The following is an 18,523-nucleotide window of genomic DNA, read 5'->3' as shown; positions in this document are numbered from 1 at the left end:
ATTATTGGGAATGATTCATACTGATTCATACTGATTCATACATATACTATTAACAAATTATATAGATGTAGATGTATATGGATACTTACTTACAATTACTTTGAGAACATAGTTTCTTATGCTATTTAAGAGTTCATTAGATTAGTTAAAGGCACTATCTAGGTATATCTGCCTGATGTGAACGGCTCAATAAAATAGACAAGGGTTTCGGTGGGGCAAATGGCTTCCCACAATACATGAATGGTTTCATAATAAAGAAGATTTTGTACACACAAAACTACCAGGGGGCAGATGAAAAATGGTGGAAGAGTCAGAAAATTTTCATCCTTGACGTGAAAAGAGTAAAACAACAGAATTAAGAAGAGCATTTGAAGGCGTAACCATTCTTTATGTTTATGCTTCCAATTCTTAACTACAATAATCATAATACCTGCATAAGAGACACATTCTAACAAGGGAAATTGATGCCACAGCCTGATAAAGCCTTGTTATGAAACTAACATAAAAATCTTCAGTTATCCAGACCACCAGCAATATAATTTTTTTCTAAAGTATATTTAATACATTTTATCAGATACAATATGTTGCTGTTAGTTTGTTTAAAAAAATAACATATAAACAAGTTTAGTTTAGTACTTCATTCATTTCTGTAACACAAATACACTGAAAAGTCTTCTTTGCTTTGGAAAAATATCTCTACATTTCCCTTCACTTAACAGTAAAATAAACTTAGCATGAGCTCTATATATGTTTTTTTGAAAACCTTGAAGTTGACAGCAATGCTGCATCACTAGGGAGCAGATTTATCAAAGGTCAAATTTTGAATTTATGTGTTTTTTATTTTACTCTAATAAATGTAAAATGTGCTCACAACTCGAATGGGAGGTTATTTTAAAAAAATTTGAACGTCATATATTCGACCTGAAAATTTGAATCAAATTTTCCCTCGGAAAAAAACTTGAATGTCAGGAAGGCAATTAACATATTCAAATGGTTCAGCAGACCTCTGCCATTACCTCTTGTAAATTACCTTAGCAGGTGGCAAATATTTGAATTAGAACTGTTTCCAAGGTTGAGCTGTGATAAATCTCACATTCTAATTGGGGGATTAAAAATCGAATGTGTGCATTTTGACACCAAAATTGCTTTGAAAATTCAAATTTGACCCTTAATAAATCTGCCTCTAGGTATAAAATAACCAAACCGAATAAACGAATAAATCTATTCGGTGATAGAGAAATCTATTCAGTGGTTGCTTAAAGTTTTCCATTTTCATCTTCAGATTAAGTTTGCAGAAGGAATGAAATCATCAATTTAGAAATAATTGTAAAAAAAAATTGAATCATTGTTTTATGCATGAATCTATCAAAAAGTACAGTATGCAAGCAAACAAAATGTCTGTTATGATGTCAAATGAGAATGCATGTTTTGTACATTTTAATAGTCAAAAACTTTCACCTCCTTTTTAAGTTACAAGCTTGGCAATCATTCCCCTTACATAGTATCCATCCTACTCATGTTGACATAATGACACCTGCTGATGGGATGGAGAATTTAAAAAAGACGTACAACATACTAATGAAACATTGCAACGTTTTTTCAGCATGACAATAAAACACACATTTCTTATTGCGATTTCGCTTTTTCAATAATGTTTTTTTCTGCATTGTTCAACAAATAGCAAAGCCTCTCAATAACATCAGTGTCCATTGTTTGAAATTGATCTTTAACCAACTTTATAAACCAGGAAATTTCAAGTAGTTAGTAATGGGAAAAGCATGTACAAATGCAGAATAAGAAATTGTTCTGTGATATTTCCCTTCATCTTCCATGCCATGTTCACTAACTAAAACAAAATGCACAATTCGGTCTTCAAAAGCAAGCGCTTGGGATATTTGCAATCAGTTAACTAGATTCTTCTTCAAGTATCCAGTAAATTTCAAAATGTATTTAAAAACTAAGGAGCACTTGGTGGCCAGCAACCAAATTACAACAAATGTCATTGAGTAGCAGGAGCATCATGTTGAGGGTAGAAATTTCTGTTTATCCTACATTTGTAACAAGTAAGTGGAATGAGAAGAGAACAGTCTCTTTTTTTTTTTCAAAGATGGGTATAACAATTTAGAACAGACTCATTCGTCTCCTAGTGGTGTAAAAAGAGATCTTCTCTGAAAGCAAAATAAATATTTAAGAAATGTTCATCCTAAAAAGTAAACACAAAAAAATGAAATCAATACATTCTGCTAATAATTGCATGAAATAATAACTGAAATTAATAATAACACAAAATTACAGCGGTAGAAAAAGTTTGCACACATGTGGTCATAACCATTCCAGAGAATGCATAGAGATGAAGCAAAGGGAAATGTTGTGGATCACTACCAATTATGGTAAAATGTAATCACAGCATGCATGATACATGGGCATGGTTATCACACAAAAATATAGACAAGCTGATCAATGATACATTTAGGAAATAACATATATCTAATGGGATATATCTTTTTCAGAAACGTTCTACAAAACCTCTTTAATGGAAAACGACACCCCCTAGAATGAATTTTTAAACCATATATCATATTAAGTGATACCAAACTGTAAATATTGCCCTTTAAAATATCTTACCTTGAACCACCATTTTGTGATGATCTGTCTGCTCCCTCAGAGATCCCCTAACCAGAAATACAGCAGCTCTAACTATAACAGCAAGGAGTTTGAGAGTAAAAGACAGATCTTTGTCCATGAATTGGCTCATGCTACCTAACATGTACGTGTGACCTTGGTTTGTTTAAGTGCAATCGTATGGTCCCTGGGAGCAGTCCTTAGTATGTAAAATGGCAATTTTCTATTTAGGATTCAACTATAACAAACAAGGGAAAGTTGTGCTCAACACTAATTTTTAAACTCATTCTGCAATGAGGCTGTGACCACAAAATTAATTTAGACAAAATACAAGAAATCCTCTGCACTCCACCTATTATCAATATATTTAGAACATTGAGATATTGTGTGCCTTAATGGAGAAACAAACCCCTACCCCACATAGAACCCCCTCCCTCCCTCCTCACCCCCAGCCTAGCTGCTTCCCCAGGCAAATGCCCGGGAGTCTTTACTTACTCCTTGTTGCAGATTCAGAAGTTTGACTTCATAGCAGCCATTTTCCGGGTCTTCGGTAATATGAGAATATGAGAATAAGACCATTGGATAAGGGCAATTTCCCAGTTCGTGACATCTGCGCATGCGCTGAAATGGACGTTAATTGTCGAAGACCCGGAAGATGGCTGCCGTGAACACCAATTCCTAAATCTGCACCGAGGGGTAAGTAAAAAGTTAGGGGCATTTGCCCGGGGTAGCAGCTAGGCTGGGGGTGAGGAGGGAGGGGGGCTATGTGGGGTAGGGTTTTTTTTAATAAGGGGTTTGTTTCTCCTTTAAGCTACTAAAAAATGCCTTACCCTTTAACTCCACACTGTGAATCCTATCCAGCAAAATGTAGGCAAAAAGGGAGTTTGATAGGCCTGCCAAGGCTGGGCAGGATCCTCCAGTGCCTGAAAGCTCAACCAAGGAGGGTTTGGAGTTTGGATTTCTAGATTTGTTCACACTATGGAGAGTGTTGAGAGCTGCAGTTCATGCCATAGACAGTGTTGGGAGCAAATAACCGAAGGATTCAAGCATTGTTATGTGCTCGATTGGGAGAGTCTGGAGCCTATAAAGAGATTATTGCTGTGGATGAGACTACCCGTCTGTGTGACTCCTTTGGGGTGAGTTTTACCTGAGGGAAGGGGTAGGAAAGGATAAGGATCCAGCAATCTCCTGTTTGAAGAAACAGGCTGTTTGTGTGCCTGCCACGTGGGAGCAAATACTTTCCATCGGGAAAGTTATTTGTGCAGTTAGCGCTACCTAGGACTAGTACTCTTTTGGGGACAAGGAATGGAGACTTGCGGGACTTTTCCTGGCAGGGAATTACCAGGACTGGACTGCTACAGGTTCCTAGGGTAGTGGGTCATGCTTTGAATGCATTTATGTGTATAATGTTACAGTTTACTAAAATTGCACTTCTTTGTATAAAGTTTATATTTTTATATAATAAAGTGTGATTGATTTGTTTCCTAATGGGACTATCCTCAGGTGTATTCTTGGACCCCATTAGGTGGAGGCACTGCCAGAGAGGAGTTTCCCAGTACCTTTCACTTAGCAAAGGGGACTCAGGACCTGCATCGGTGGGGTGGGGGTTGGCTAAAAATGGGTTGCAATAATGCTAAACGGGGGAGGGGATCTTTCAATTTGTCCATCTATTTACAAAATTGTCTATTAATCTAATGACTCAGATAAGCTATTAATTAAAGCCATATTATATTCACTAATGAATGTTTAATATCAACAAAAAAACATTTGCTTTGCAACTATTGGAGGCATAAAACAAAGTCATATAGATAGATGCTTAACTTAAAACATAGTCTAACATGTTTAATATTGACATAACTAGAGGGTGACTGTTTTCTGGAAAATACAGACAATAATGTATAACACTACCTATAAACATTAATACCTGTAGAAACTGAAAAACATAAAAAAGCTCCACAAAATAAAATAGAACCTTATGATTAACTGTACATTTATAGAAATGTTTTTTATTTATTTCGCTTTTAAACATATTCCACAGTTGCAGGACAGTTGCACATGCAAACCAATATTCTCATTTCTAAAAATGAATATTCAGTGAATCTGTAGAATGTCATTAGAACTAGAGCCTTATATCTATAATTTAATACAAGATGAGCCAAGTCAGCACTATGGATAATGATACTGCCCTACGGTTAATGCAATGATGCAGTTAGTCATGATGAATAAATAAACACAGCCAGTTATATTTGCTTACCTTGAGTTTTCTTTTCATACTCTAGTTGTGTTGTATTCTGTTTCATGTTTGCTTAGAGACCCAATGAGGCAGAACCTGTAATGTTATGGCTATTTCACTCAATATGCATAAAATGTTGCCAATACAGAAAACACATCAATATCAACATGCAATTGAAAAAAAAATACAAAAATAACAGAAGAGTGTTTAGAGATATATAAGTGGTTTTAATGTGCAAAGAAATTAGGAAGAGTGTGTAAACAAGCAAGTGGCACACTTATTACGCATGCAATACAAACACAGATCCACAGAGAAATACTCAATGATACAACATCCAAAGGGGGCTTCATGGCTTTTCTATTATGTTAAAGAGTTACCTATTTACAGGCATTCAGTAGTATTACAAAAAAAACCTGGTTGCATTAAAAAACATGTGCATCTTACAGTGTTATCATAAAATCACATTAAAAAATCAATAGTAATTCATGTAAGATCTATTTTGTTTAAATATCACTTTTTTGTGCCTTAAATAAGCAAGTTTGAAGTTACGTGCTTGTATGTCTAATTCATGCCACTCCTACTGCTGTGAAACAGAACTCCCAGCATCCAAGTGGGCTAAGGATGATACAAGAGGCAGTTGCCACCTACTAGAGGCCAAAGACATGTACATCTCTGGGTTAAAACATTACAAACATTTATATAAAAAAACATAACTAATGTCATTCACTAAATACAGGAGGAATCTGGATGCAGTATTCTAGGGATATCAAAATTTCTAATAGTTTCAATTAATGAATAATTACTATTCAGCTAAAAGCAACTATTTCTATATTAGGTCAAAGTGGCTTTGGTTTTCTTTAGTTGTGACCGCTCTATGCCCTGCTACTATTTGAAAGCCATTAAAAAAGAGAAAAGGACTTAAAAAAAAGGAAAATGGTCAAAGTGTTCATGATCAAAAGAAAAGAGAGAAAAGTATGAAAAGTTAGGGAGAGGAAATGAGTCCTTAGGCAACAGTCTCCATCAAAAATGTATTGATACTGACCGCTGGACAGCTTTTTCATGTCTGGACAGCCTGTGACTTGTAGTGGGAACATCTTCGATTTCGTCAATGTCACATGTGTCTGCGGCATCCTGGGAATAGCTATGCTTCATAACGAGGATGTTCCTCCTGTTTAACGGCTTTACAGGCTGACATTGCGTTTCTGATAATAAACTTGCATCTCTTGTACTCAGGTTACTATGACTGCCCTTGATGCTGGATCCACAGTGATGGTCATTAATGCATTTTGAAGATGATCTCCGTAATTTATGATAATTTTCAAAATCATCTGCAACATCTGCAAGGTCAACTGTAGGCTCTGTGCCTCTAAGAGTGCATAACTCATAGTGAGGAGGCTCAAACACCTCCTGAAACACTGTTTGTTCAAAGTCTGTTTTCCTTTGGACAAATTTTTTACGAGGTTGCTTGATCTGTACAATAACAGATATAATAATGAGGATGATAACAATGCAAGAGGAGACTCCAATCACCGTCCCACTTGTATTGGTAAGCTGGTCCAAGAGATTTGATTTTCTTTTTTCTAAATCAGAGGATATAGAAAAAATAAATATTCAGAATTACTAACATGATATAATTATTTCATAGATCTGAGAGCTGTGACAGATCTATTTGCTAATGAAATTATAGCTGGAAAAGGCATTTTGTGGAACAATATAACATACATTTTCAGATGAGCTTTATGATAGGCAGAATGAGCATATGTCTTGTGCACATCAAAGTACATCAAGTACACCAAAGTATATCCTAGGTAACAACTGATAACAGGGAAGCAAACCATTCTGATGCTCAAGATAGCGAAGACCTGTGGCCCCCAACTCATACTGCCCCCACCAAGCTTACCTCTCCCTTGCTCTACTGTAGACAAGGTTGTCTTCAAATGTAGGCTGCACTGGAATGTCCTGCACAGATTTCTTTATGAGGGGCTATTTATCATACATGCAGGAGTACCACAAAATCTAAACATTGTTTAGGACCTTCCAGTTATTGCAAAAATGCAGCTGTGATCTTTAACATACCTGGGGGTTGGAATGGATAGTCTGCACTTATAAGCATCTCTATGATTCTATCATTCATCTAGCCTAGATTTATTTCTGTCAATAGCCCACAATGCAGTCTGTAAGATCGGTGTTTCCCCAGTGACAACTTTTTTCTGCTGCATAATGGTTTTAATGAAGGTTACAAATAGCTTTTAGATATTCAATTAAATAATTTGTATATCTACTAAGGTTTATTTTATGCATTCTTCTTTTAACTTGTCATTTAATGTCTTCAGAGTGTAGGAAAACATTGCCTGTAAGTTCACCTGACCACTTTCTGAATCCAACAATGGGTTTTTCCTAGACAGGGTCAGCAAGGGAAAAGTAGGGTTTCCTCGTACTTATTGAAGGTTGGCTGACATATCCCAAAAGCAGGTAACCAAATGTTATGTTATAGAAGAGAAAAGGGGAGAGGATTGTGAATGCTCATTCCTAGCCTTTTTTTCATATTTGAGATTGTAATGTTAATAACAGGTACTTTAAATCTAGTTAAATTTTTGCCACGGGTAATGAAAACATTTACATTATAACCTAGTGTCAAATGTACTTAGTGAGCCAATTCTAGGTTAAAACTCAAACAATTAATAATAATATGCTCTTCTTTACTGCCATTGGATTGTGATATATTTGTTACCTTTGCAGTGATTTTCATCCCACGGGTATACACAGTTCTGAATTCCATTGCAGACCAATGTATTATTAATACACATGTTACTATGACAAAAAAATGAATTTGCTTCACATGGAGCTAAAAATAAAGCAAAAAAGAAAATAAAGAACTGTCAGTACACATAATAAAAGTTTGCATGCATATACTATCTAAAATAGGCAAAAAACGGTACAATAATAAAACTTCTTAGTTAAAGGATAAGTAAACCTTTAAAGCAAGCTTATGTTAAATTAATGACAGTGCTATTCTAAGCAATTTACATTCTACCAGGAAGTGGTAGAACTGGAAAAGACATTTAAAGAATGATTAGATTACATTTAAAATGGGCAGGGGGGCAGGGCGGATGATGTTGGAGGCAGTGATGGTGATGTTGGGGGAGGGACTGATCGACATCTCATTATTTTATTCACCCAGCTGTCCGGGTGAAATCCAGACAGGTGCAACCCTAGGAATAACTGATCATTTCAGTCAAAGGCTGCACTAAAATGGTCAGTGTGGAGGGAAGTACAGAGAAGTGACCACATAGTGAGGGAAATGTTTGTTTATTAGTTTGGCTGAAAACAAAATTGAAAATGGGCATGTTTAGGATTATAGTTGAGGTACAGGACCCTTTCATTGTTTTGAATGATAGTGAACTCCGCCACCTAAAATCTAAGAGATTCTATAGAAGCCAGTGTAGGTTATACCTAAAGAATTCAGAAGATTTTTTTAAGATGAGATTTCATAGCTTGTTGAAATTTTATTTTTTTTTGCAAAATATTCTAGCAATCAAGTTTCAAGCCATGCCTTTGTTTTTTTACTGTCACATTTTTTAAAAGCATGATCTCAAAAACAGATAAAACACCCACTAATTTGATTACTGTCATTTGTTATTAAAAATAGCTCAAGAACAAATAACATCTGAGCTGATATTTCTTTGTAAAGTTTTCATATATTTTAAGAATGTGTTTCCGTTTATAAACAGAAAATACATCCACTACCCATTATAAGATTAGGGAACAATTTTCGTAATGCGGCAACACCAGCAGATGGCAGTGTTTGTCCGTGTTTATTCGCATTGTTTCAAGTCTTTTCGCTTTGGCTGCATTTGCTCAGTGCTTACAAGCAGTAGTTTAAGGTTATTGCTATTGCTGCAGCACGATCTATGCATTAATGATTCTGAAATGACATTGCTGCTTTGTATATACTGCAATATATCTCTCCTTCATTCATTTCTTTTAATAAAATGGGATTATATCTCATTTAAATCCTATTCCAATTAAAGCCAATCCAATTCCTAAGAACATCCGTTTGAAACTATGCCTAAAACTTAAATGGGTAAAATGAGTTACTCCCCATACTCCTTTCATGCTAAAGCAGCTCAGCAGCAGTAGTGGGTACTAACAGCAATTCATTTCAGAAAATACTTTGTTAAACAGTAAAAGATCACTATTTCTTCACTAAGCTGCAACTATTGTTGGGGATCCATAATATATAGGGACTTAACCATGAAAAATCTACGGTATTCTAAATATTTATTCTAATTGGAAGGGTTTTTAATATTCATATATTGTAGGGGCAATTAGCCTATAAAACATATGCATATGTACTCGCCTTTCAGATACTTCTACTGACATCTCACCTTTTTTTTTCTTTGGGGTACTGTATAAATAGCATTGCTGCCCCAGCTAGTTATCTAAATGTGAATAAAATATTTCAAAACAAAATGACCAAATCAAAGTCAGGAACAGTAATGGTAATTTATTTGAGTGTTAAAAAATCTGACTCTAAATTATTTTTAGCCATTTTGCATAGCAACATTTCATCCCCGCTGGAATTTGTCTCACTGGGACTCCAGACCTGTATTATGTAGGGGGTCAGACATGCCTTCCCCTTGTTCTGCCCGTGACATCACCAAGCCCGGTTAAAGGAAGAGTGTGGGGTTTGAGCCAAATGCAAGGGGTTGCCAGAGAGAGTTTATAAAAGCTCCCCTGCGGCAGCATCCAGCCAGATCCAGTGTGTGTGAGACTGTCCAGGAGTGCAGTCAGGCTGCTGTTTCATGCTGTGCAGTTTTGGTTGAGAGTTCTGCATCTCTAGAAGTACAGAGAGAGCCTATCCTGTTCCCTGCCAAGCTGCTAGAGACTCAGGAAGTGAAAGGTGTCACTGTTGAGATTGAGCTGCCTGTCTCCAGTCTCCAGTGTGACTGCTTCTGAGAGCACCCTGGTGAGTGAGCCACCCGAGGGAGGATATTTACAAGGATAAAAGTGTGGGGGCCCTGTCATGTTGTGCACCTGCCACGTGGGAGCAGCTGCTAAATTCCAAAGGGAAAGGTAGCACTACCTGGGGTATTGGGAATGGATTTTTAATTTGAACTGAACTCTGTGGTCATTAACCTTCCAGTGTGATTGGGATTTTGTTAGAGAGACAATCAGTGTGATACCTAATAGTTAGTTAAGTAAGCCCCCACCTGCCCCTAGTTCAGGAGTGCATTGTGTATTAAATGCCCAATTTATTTTTCTTCAGTTAAATATAACGTTTATATTTGTCTTACTGCAAACTTGTGTGCTCATTTTCCTGGTGGAATTCCCCTGAGGTATAATTCCTCACTGCCCACTAGGTGGAGGCACTGCACTATAAATCCCAGTTCCCAGTAACTTTCATATGCAAAGAGAATTCAGGGCCCTAGATTGCAACGGGTTAGTTGCTATTTAAGAGAGTGCAATGCACTGGCAACTCTTCTTATGCTAGTTGCGTCTTTTTTTAAGTAATCTGGTTTTTAAAAAAGGGTCGTCCAATTTTGAAATACTGTTTCGGTGTATACTACTGTATTACTAGAGCTTGTTTTGAAAATCTGTTCCCTGCTGTTTTTGCAATCTTAAAACAATAATTCGATTTGATGTTTTTATCATAAAAAGTGCTGAAAATGTGGCAGGCAGGGAAAGGTGGCAACCCTATTTTGCACCAACTATTCTTATACCCCTTTACTCTGTTATCATCCACTTGTTTGGATTTTGGACTAGATGGCAGAATCTTATAGGATTTGCACTATGCATGCATTTTAACATTAGGTGTTTTCTTCTGCTCATGTAGACATAAAAGGTATCCTATCTGTACAGCAGATACAAACACATCTCGAAAGCTTTATACACATACACACACACACACACACATATCCCCAGGCTGTGGTGGCTTTCTTCAGGGTTAATCTAATAAGAATTGTCACATAGTGCTTACAATGAACATTAGGCCCTTATTTTACGCAAAAGGAACATTACATGCATATGAATAAAGGCAGAAGTTATTGAAAATTATTTCTCCATCCAAGATAAGACAATCCACATTTTTGCTCATACCTGATCTCAATGACTACAAAGTAATTAGGTAATATGTCATTTTATGATCGACAGTCCCTCATTGATATACTAATCCAGTACTTCCGGAATTTCGTACTGACTCCTGTGACAACATTTGAATATAAATATTTTTGATTCAAATTATTGATTTTTTTAACCTGACCTGACTAGGTGGAGAGACTTAAGGTTAATGAGGTTAGGAGGCATAATACCTTGGAAAAATAGATTAGAAATATGTTTCTTTATTGACACACTTCCCCTGAACCAAAAGCAGTTTTTTGAAAAATTCCCCCAAATTATTTCAATAAGAGGCTTTTGTAGAACATACTTTATCTGTTAAAAGAGGATGTAAAAAGAATGAATAAAATAAACTGTAGATAATATGATGAATTCACTGGTAGAAAGTAGGGATGTAGCGAACTGCCGTTTATGTGTTCGCGAACGCCGTTCGCGAACACCGGCAAAAAATTCGAACAGTTCGCGAACAGTTCGCGAACTTCGAACATCCGAAAATCGTTCGATTCGAACGATCGAAGGATTTTAATCGTTCGATCGAAGGATTTTCGTTCGAATTGAACGATCGAAGCCATTCGATCGAATGATTTCATTCAATCCAATGGCTTCGATCGTTAGATTCGAACGAAAATCCTTCGATTTTAGCGGTCGAAGGAATCGAATGGTCGAATGGTCGAACGATTTTTGACGCGAACGCCTATTGGCGAACGTCGCGCGACGTTCGCGAACATTCGGCGGACGCGAACAGTCGAAGTTCGCGCGAACTAGTTCGCCGGCGAACAGTTCGCTACATCCCTATTAGAAAGTTACCAGATATTAAAAACTTTGAGCATTAGTCAAGGGAAATTTTTAATTTGCCTTACGTTCTTGAAAAGATGTGAAGAGCATCTGAAAGCGACTATTTCGACTGCCTTCATCTGCCCACATTCGGATTACTCCAAGTCCCGTGGAAAGCATCACATCATTGGCAACAGTACTGCAAAACTTTGCTTTCAGGTCTTCCACAGAACTACTCCCATCATACACAGCCACAAAATTTCTTTTACACTCGTTTGAATTCTGCATTTCATAGTCCAAAAATCGCAAGTATATCTGAAAATAAAGAAAGTACATCTTGTGATCACACCATAGCTATTGCGCTTTGATTGAACATTCACAGCTCAATCAGCAAGCACTTCAATTATCTGCTATTCAAAGCAACCCTTTTATTAAACTGTGAATCCCTTCAATGCTTGATGAATTGAGGTTTATAAGATTTTGCCAAGACATCTTGTTCTGAGACCATCTTAAAGTGTCTACTGTATTCATCCAAACAAATCCATTATGCAAAACTTTTTCCTCAAGATAAAATAAAAACAAGACAAATAATAAATGAGAATGCCCTGCAAGACTTGCAGGCACATTTTGATTTATAGGTGTATGCGTCCAAAGATGTTTAATGAGCGATATATATATATATATATATATTCAGGAACAGCAATACTCCAGTGGATCAATAAAACTGCATATTTTATAAAGCATTGCAGGGGGGAAATGTGACACTTTGGGAGTATTGCCCATGTCTTGTTAGTTGTTAGTTCTCATAGGAACTTCTGTAACACAACAAAGGGGATTCTCTAAACTCCAACAGAGAGTAACATACTGTAGGCAACTGTTTTGATAATAAATGTACATGTCATATGTGGATAGCAAGCGTTTATAACTAAAATACATAAAGATACTTCTCCAGATTCCCTTTTCCTTCAATAATTCCTGCCTCCCAAATCAAAAATATCCGCTTTTTCTTTTTGCAACTTATTTTCAAGGAAACTAATCAACCCATATCCTTCTCAAAGGATTTCCCTGTACACTTTGCCCAATGCTTGTGCCATTACCTTGAGGTTTACTCTGATGTCATCTCATTCCTAATACATTTATTTTGTTAGGGATTTTAAAATGTTATGTTATGCAGCAATACAATAACAGAATTGTGTTTTTTAAGTGAATTTGTATGTGTGATTATGATAAATCCAAAATATTCTATTATGCAGCCTATCCTGCTGTCTAATTTATTGCTTGAACAATTTGAATATATTTAGTCTGCTTTATGACTGATGTTGTGCTTTCTGTTCCCTTTGTCCTAATCATCTCATACTGTCCAGGATTCATACAAGAAAAACTTATAGATGGCATATTTTTAAGAACTGTGTTTAAAACATTATGAGAATACATTGTCAGAATACATACAGTTACTTTCTGCTTTGCACTAAGATCTAATAATTACCTTGGAGCGAGGTGGTGCACGTATATACCACTTGCAGTCTACTGCTTCATTTGCTGAAGCCTTTCCCTCTTTCACAATTTGCATGGATTCAATTATTCCTTCTGGGCCCCCCATTTCAAATTCACAAACTAAAAACAAAAAAAAAAAACATATTAATATGCAATACATTTGGATAGTAAATAGATGCCATAACTGAAACAACTATGTTAACAATATTACCACAAACCTGGTAAAGGCTTTATAATTCCAAGGTCTTTAAAATCTGGATCTAAATTAAAAGAAAAGAGAAATGATATCAGCTTTTCAAAAGAATTGAAGCATTTAGGGGCAGATTTATCAAGAGTCGAATTTCGAATTCAAAGAACTTCGAAATTTGAATTCAAAAAGACCAACTGAAAAATATTTTTGTGGGTGAATAGTCCGTATTTGTTCCAATTCATGTGAATTCAAATTGTACGAATCAAAGTAATGGCACAATTTTTAAAGAGACAGTACATGATAAATTTCAAATTTTCTAATTTTTTTCAAATTCGAATCGAATTTAGACTGTTTCCTAGTCGAAGTACACAAAAGTTAGTTTTTAATTTAGGTTAGGTTTTAAAGAATTTAATTTCTTTAAATTCTAATTTTCACTGATGTATCTGATGTGACCAAAAATATACAGTATAAATTGGATAAAACAGCTCATATGTAAAACCCTACTTCATGTAAATAAACCATTTTCATAATAATACACTTTTTTTAGAAGTATGTGCCATTGGGTAATCATAAATATATATTTTAAAATATAAGCGCCGCCCCCTGCGATCCTAGGATTCACAGTGCACACAAACAAATCAAACAAATAATACATGTTAGATCACATGAGCCAATTAACAGACAGCGTTCTGTCTTTTGCTTCCACATGTCTTCTTGTTACAGTTAGAGCTGTAAGAGAGGCAAGAGATGTTAAAGGGCAATATTTACTTAGATATATATACCAGTTTGGTTATATTCTTTAATATGTCACTTAATTTGATATAAAATCTGTTGCTTAAAGCGGACCTGTCACCCAGACATAAAAAGCTGTTTAGTAAAAGTCCTTTCCAAATTATACATAAAACCCAATTTAAAACATCCATAGTTATTATAAATGCATCTAAAGATTTCAGCCGTCAATTGCCTGCCACGCCATAGAGGCGGGCAGGCAATTACTTTCACTTTCCATTCTGCATTTCCTACTTGTTGCTGCACTCCCCACATCCCCCCTCCATGTTCACAATCTATAATCGTGTAACCAATGCAAAGGCATGGGCATCAGGTCCCCCATTCTGGTGCATAAACGAGATTTTGAGGCGTTTCAATGCATATCTTAATAACATTGTCCACAAAATGGCTGCTGCCTGCTTGCTGTGCTGGTGAATTTCAAGACTGACTGCAACCAAAATTGAAATAATTTATATAGTGTAAGTAAAGTTTGTTTTGCTTAACAAACACAATAGATAAGAATTTGGCATTATTTGTTAGGGGGGACGGTTCTCCTTTTAAGTATTAATTTTGGGTGTATAGTTTTCCTTTAATGTTCTATTTGACTCATCAAGATAAATGTCAGATGATTACAATTATTTGCGATCCTTAGAGAATAACAATAACTTTAATCTTTTGGTCTACCTCTTGTGGTCTAATTTTAACTGAGTCGTAATGATAGTTACAATATTTTCAAGAAATCAATTTAGTGTGGAAAATAATTTTTCAATACCCATTTAGTATCTGTTCAGTGATACTGCTCAGTAGCAGGAATAAGCAATATTACTCCATGGCTCAGCATTCATACAGAGGTACAATGTCTGATAAATGAGTCATTTAGATAAATGTCAGAAGTCCTGACATTTAGAACAGTTTTGTTAAATAGGGAAGTGTCATCCTACAGTATTATGATGTTTTCAGCCCAGAATTTTAAATGTTGCTAGGCAGTGACCCTAATAACCATGAAGTGAATTTATTGGAAAGCTATTAATGGCATACATTTTAGGACCTCACTCAAAAATTCTAAAATCTACTCCTATTGCCCTTTTGTTATTTTTGGTAATTTTGGTGTTTTGAGACAATTCTCATTGAAAGTACATGCAAACACGTTTGTTGGCAACATCATGTAAAATTTTCACAATTCCAATAGAATACTGGGCAACAGAACATTTTATTATTTTGAAGCAGCATTTTTAGGGCAGCTGTAAAAGAAGCCCCATCATAATAAGAAGTGCTTTAGGTCTATTACCAATTACCCAACCCCCACAAGAAATTAAGAAGTCCTAAATATAAAGTTTTTAAAATAAGCATGGGCACATCATATAAAAAGAAAAAAAAATACTCGATGAACAGCTCTAATGTTTTATTACTCATAGAGTAATGCACCTACTTGAACAGGCACCAAATATAAGTACAATAAGCGTTCCAGTGTGGTTGGCTTTGGACCACACTTTTAATTGGCTGTTATTCTGCTGCCAATAGCATGGAAGGCTATCCTCTAATTATCTTTTTCCCAGGCTGTCTTAATCACATTAGTTTATTGGTTAGTACTGCTTACCTATAAATTAGTTTGTAAGTTATCTTCTTATTGTGAATGAACTTAATTTATAGGGAAATAAATGACACATTCTCAATAGTAAAATAGTAATAGTAAATAGTAAAATAGTAAAATAGATGTATAAACAAAGAATCAGAATTGCCAAAAACATAAATTGACAAATTCTAAGGCAGTGTAATAAAAAGAGAGAACATTTTAAATAAGAATACAGCACACATGTCATAATGAAAAAATAATGGTGATAACAATTATCGCAGGGGATCATTTCAGACTAGTAGAAATGTTAACCTCTGTGTATATTATGGGGAATATGAAACAAAACAGTGACATTTGTCTTTGTCCTGTAGTCTAAATCAGCTAATAAGTAATTATGTGTGATTGGGATTGTGCAAATAGAAAAATCAAACATTTGATCTGATTTCTAATGTGTATAGAGTAGTAGCAAATGTTACCCTAGATTCTGCATAACTCTGAAAGTACTAATATGCATATAACCTGGTGCTTGGCTGTATATTAGCTTTGTCTGTTTACAAAGCAATTTGTCTTCATTAATTATTAAACGAGTACCAACATGAATATGCAAAATTTTAACAAACAGATGGAAAACTGTGGGGAATAGGGGAACCGATTGACATGTTGACCACCCAAACAAATGCTGCTTGAAAAAACTACAGTTTACTGAATACAATATTTTAGGATCCAGCAATATACCGAATCTGAAATGAGTGGTGGAGCTCTTTGCCATTGTATAGTTGTCCCTGCACCCCCACCAGTTTGGAGAGCTTACATAGTGAAAGGCAAGTTAAGTATTAAATAAATATTAATTAAATATGATTTAATACCGAAGAAGTACTAGTCTACCCCAACCTATTGGTCCCCAAGTCTCAATTAAAAAAAAGAAAGCAAAAGTCCCCAACTCTCATATAAAAGGTGAGTGCAGAATGTTGCTTAGCAGGATGAAAACTATGGTCTTCATGACAACCTGAAACAGTGTGTGAACTAAAATAAATTTATTGGGCCAGATTCAATTCAGTGAGAAAAATGTTTATCACGTGAAAACTCATGGACGATTCAATTTGAGATGCAATTCAATTCAGAAAAAGTTATCTCATGGTTTATCACGTGAAAACTCTGTTGCAGTCTATGGGAAACTTTTTCTCACCTACTTGAATCTGATCCTGAAATATTACAGAACTGTCACTTTCATAAAGACAATTATTGGATTTATTTTCTTTATGCAATCACAATTCCAGGTATAACTTTTAATAATGTGTTTGTTTCAAAACTATTATATTTGACTCTACCTTGTTGTCAGATACACATATAGATAATTTGAAATAAAAGTATTTTCAGTGTTGGCTGAAATGGACTACAACCATGCCATAAAAACATGCAGTTTATTTTACACCAACTTTTACACCTTTTTCACTGGAACAAAGGTCTTTATAAACGTAGGAGAATTAATTTATGTACAATGTAAATAAAGAAAGGTAAAATGTGTCAAACATCCTTCAAAATTTATAAATAATTCACGAAACTCATTAAGCAGACAATTTATAAGACAAAGATTAGCAATAAAAATCAGTGGGAGCAATCTATAGAAAGTAAAAAATTCACCAGATAATTGCACCATTAATTAAAAATAACAGTGAATAAACTGTAGTGAAGTGAGATTGGAAAATAAAGAACTATCTACAGTACATTACATAAGAGGTGTCATTTATGACCTAAAACTGCATTTGTGGTCACGCTGTAATTGGCACATGTACTTGCATCCAAAGCCATTTCTTGGTCTTGAACATTGTGGTCCCTAGTACCAACAAGTCCCACTAGTCAGTTGAGATGAATCTCACACAGGGGAGCCCCTGTTAATGTTTCAGTGATGTAGTGCTAAAATAGATAATGTGAGAGCAGGCTTCTGAGAAGTAAAATATGGCTTTGAAATCCTTTGAAAAGGTGGACAATAAACTACTAATTACATTTTTTTTATTTTGTCTGTATCATTTTCTAATAATAAAGATCAAATTAAAAAGGATTTATATGAAGAAGAAATACAAAAAGAAAGTAACCAAATGGACAATTAAATGGGAAAAATAAAAGTTTTACTTTCTTTAATGAAAAGAGACCTATCTCCAATATATCTCCAATATATTTTTAATCTCCACATTTTTTAAATATACTTTAAAAAATGTGTACCAGTTTTATAAGAAACCTGACTGTATGCTGTGAAATTCCTCCTTCATTTTACTTGCTCTGACTGCTGTGGATAGGAAACAGATGGTCCCTAACTGCTCTGCAGGGAAACGATCATACTTACAACAGCAGGGGGCAACCCCCCCACACCTTACGTTCCAGTGGTGCATAACTCAAGCAGCTTTGTTTGTTTCCCTGTAGAGCACCTTTTTTTTTTTAGCAATGATTTGCTTGAATAAAGATAAAAATGTGCTCATCCTTATTTGTGAGTGCCTGGAATGACTTCTAAGACAAGCATAATATGCAAGGCTACAGTAATCTCAAGATCTACAACATGGGGTTGATTTGATTATGCTAATTACTCTAAATAATTTAATTTAGTAAAAAAAAATAATAAACAGGAAAAAAGTAATACAAAACTTCACCATATAAAAGCTGTCAAGGATATGTAGAAGCCAATGGTACTGTCCTTTTTCAATTGTAAAATCTTTCTTTATTTAAAAAAGTTTTTTTTTTTCATTTGTTTTCGCTAGAT

At 35.2% G+C, this 18,523-nt stretch overlaps 1 protein-coding gene across 1 annotated transcript in view; it reads right to left on the bottom strand.

Annotated features, from left to right (window-relative positions):
* Window positions 1-1,112: 1,112 nt before the first annotated feature.
* neto1.S (neuropilin and tolloid like 1 S homeolog) overlaps window positions 1,113-18,523 on the bottom strand; it is a 46,158-nt gene continuing 28,747 nt past the window's right edge. Inside the window, exons 5-11 of the mRNA XM_018223606.2 lie at window positions 13,459-13,500; window positions 13,233-13,360; window positions 11,833-12,061; window positions 7,587-7,700; window positions 5,898-6,435; window positions 4,877-4,951; window positions 1,113-2,203 (exon numbers count right to left, since the gene is read on the bottom strand). Coding sequence (XP_018079095.1) covers window positions 4,891-4,951; window positions 5,898-6,435; window positions 7,587-7,700; window positions 11,833-12,061; window positions 13,233-13,360; window positions 13,459-13,500 — 1,112 coding nt within the window. The 3' untranslated portion in view covers window positions 1,113-2,203; window positions 4,877-4,890. The remainder of the gene's footprint in view (window positions 2,204-4,876; window positions 4,952-5,897; window positions 6,436-7,586; window positions 7,701-11,832; window positions 12,062-13,232; window positions 13,361-13,458; window positions 13,501-18,523) is intronic.

Source organism: Xenopus laevis, chromosome 6S, assembly GCF_017654675.1.
Source record: "Xenopus laevis strain J_2021 chromosome 6S, Xenopus_laevis_v10.1, whole genome shotgun sequence".
NCBI classification, from domain to species: domain Eukaryota; kingdom Metazoa; phylum Chordata; class Amphibia; order Anura; family Pipidae; genus Xenopus; species Xenopus laevis.
Note: the sequence above shows the minus strand (reverse complement) of the source record. Positions and strands in the feature narration are given on the sequence as shown.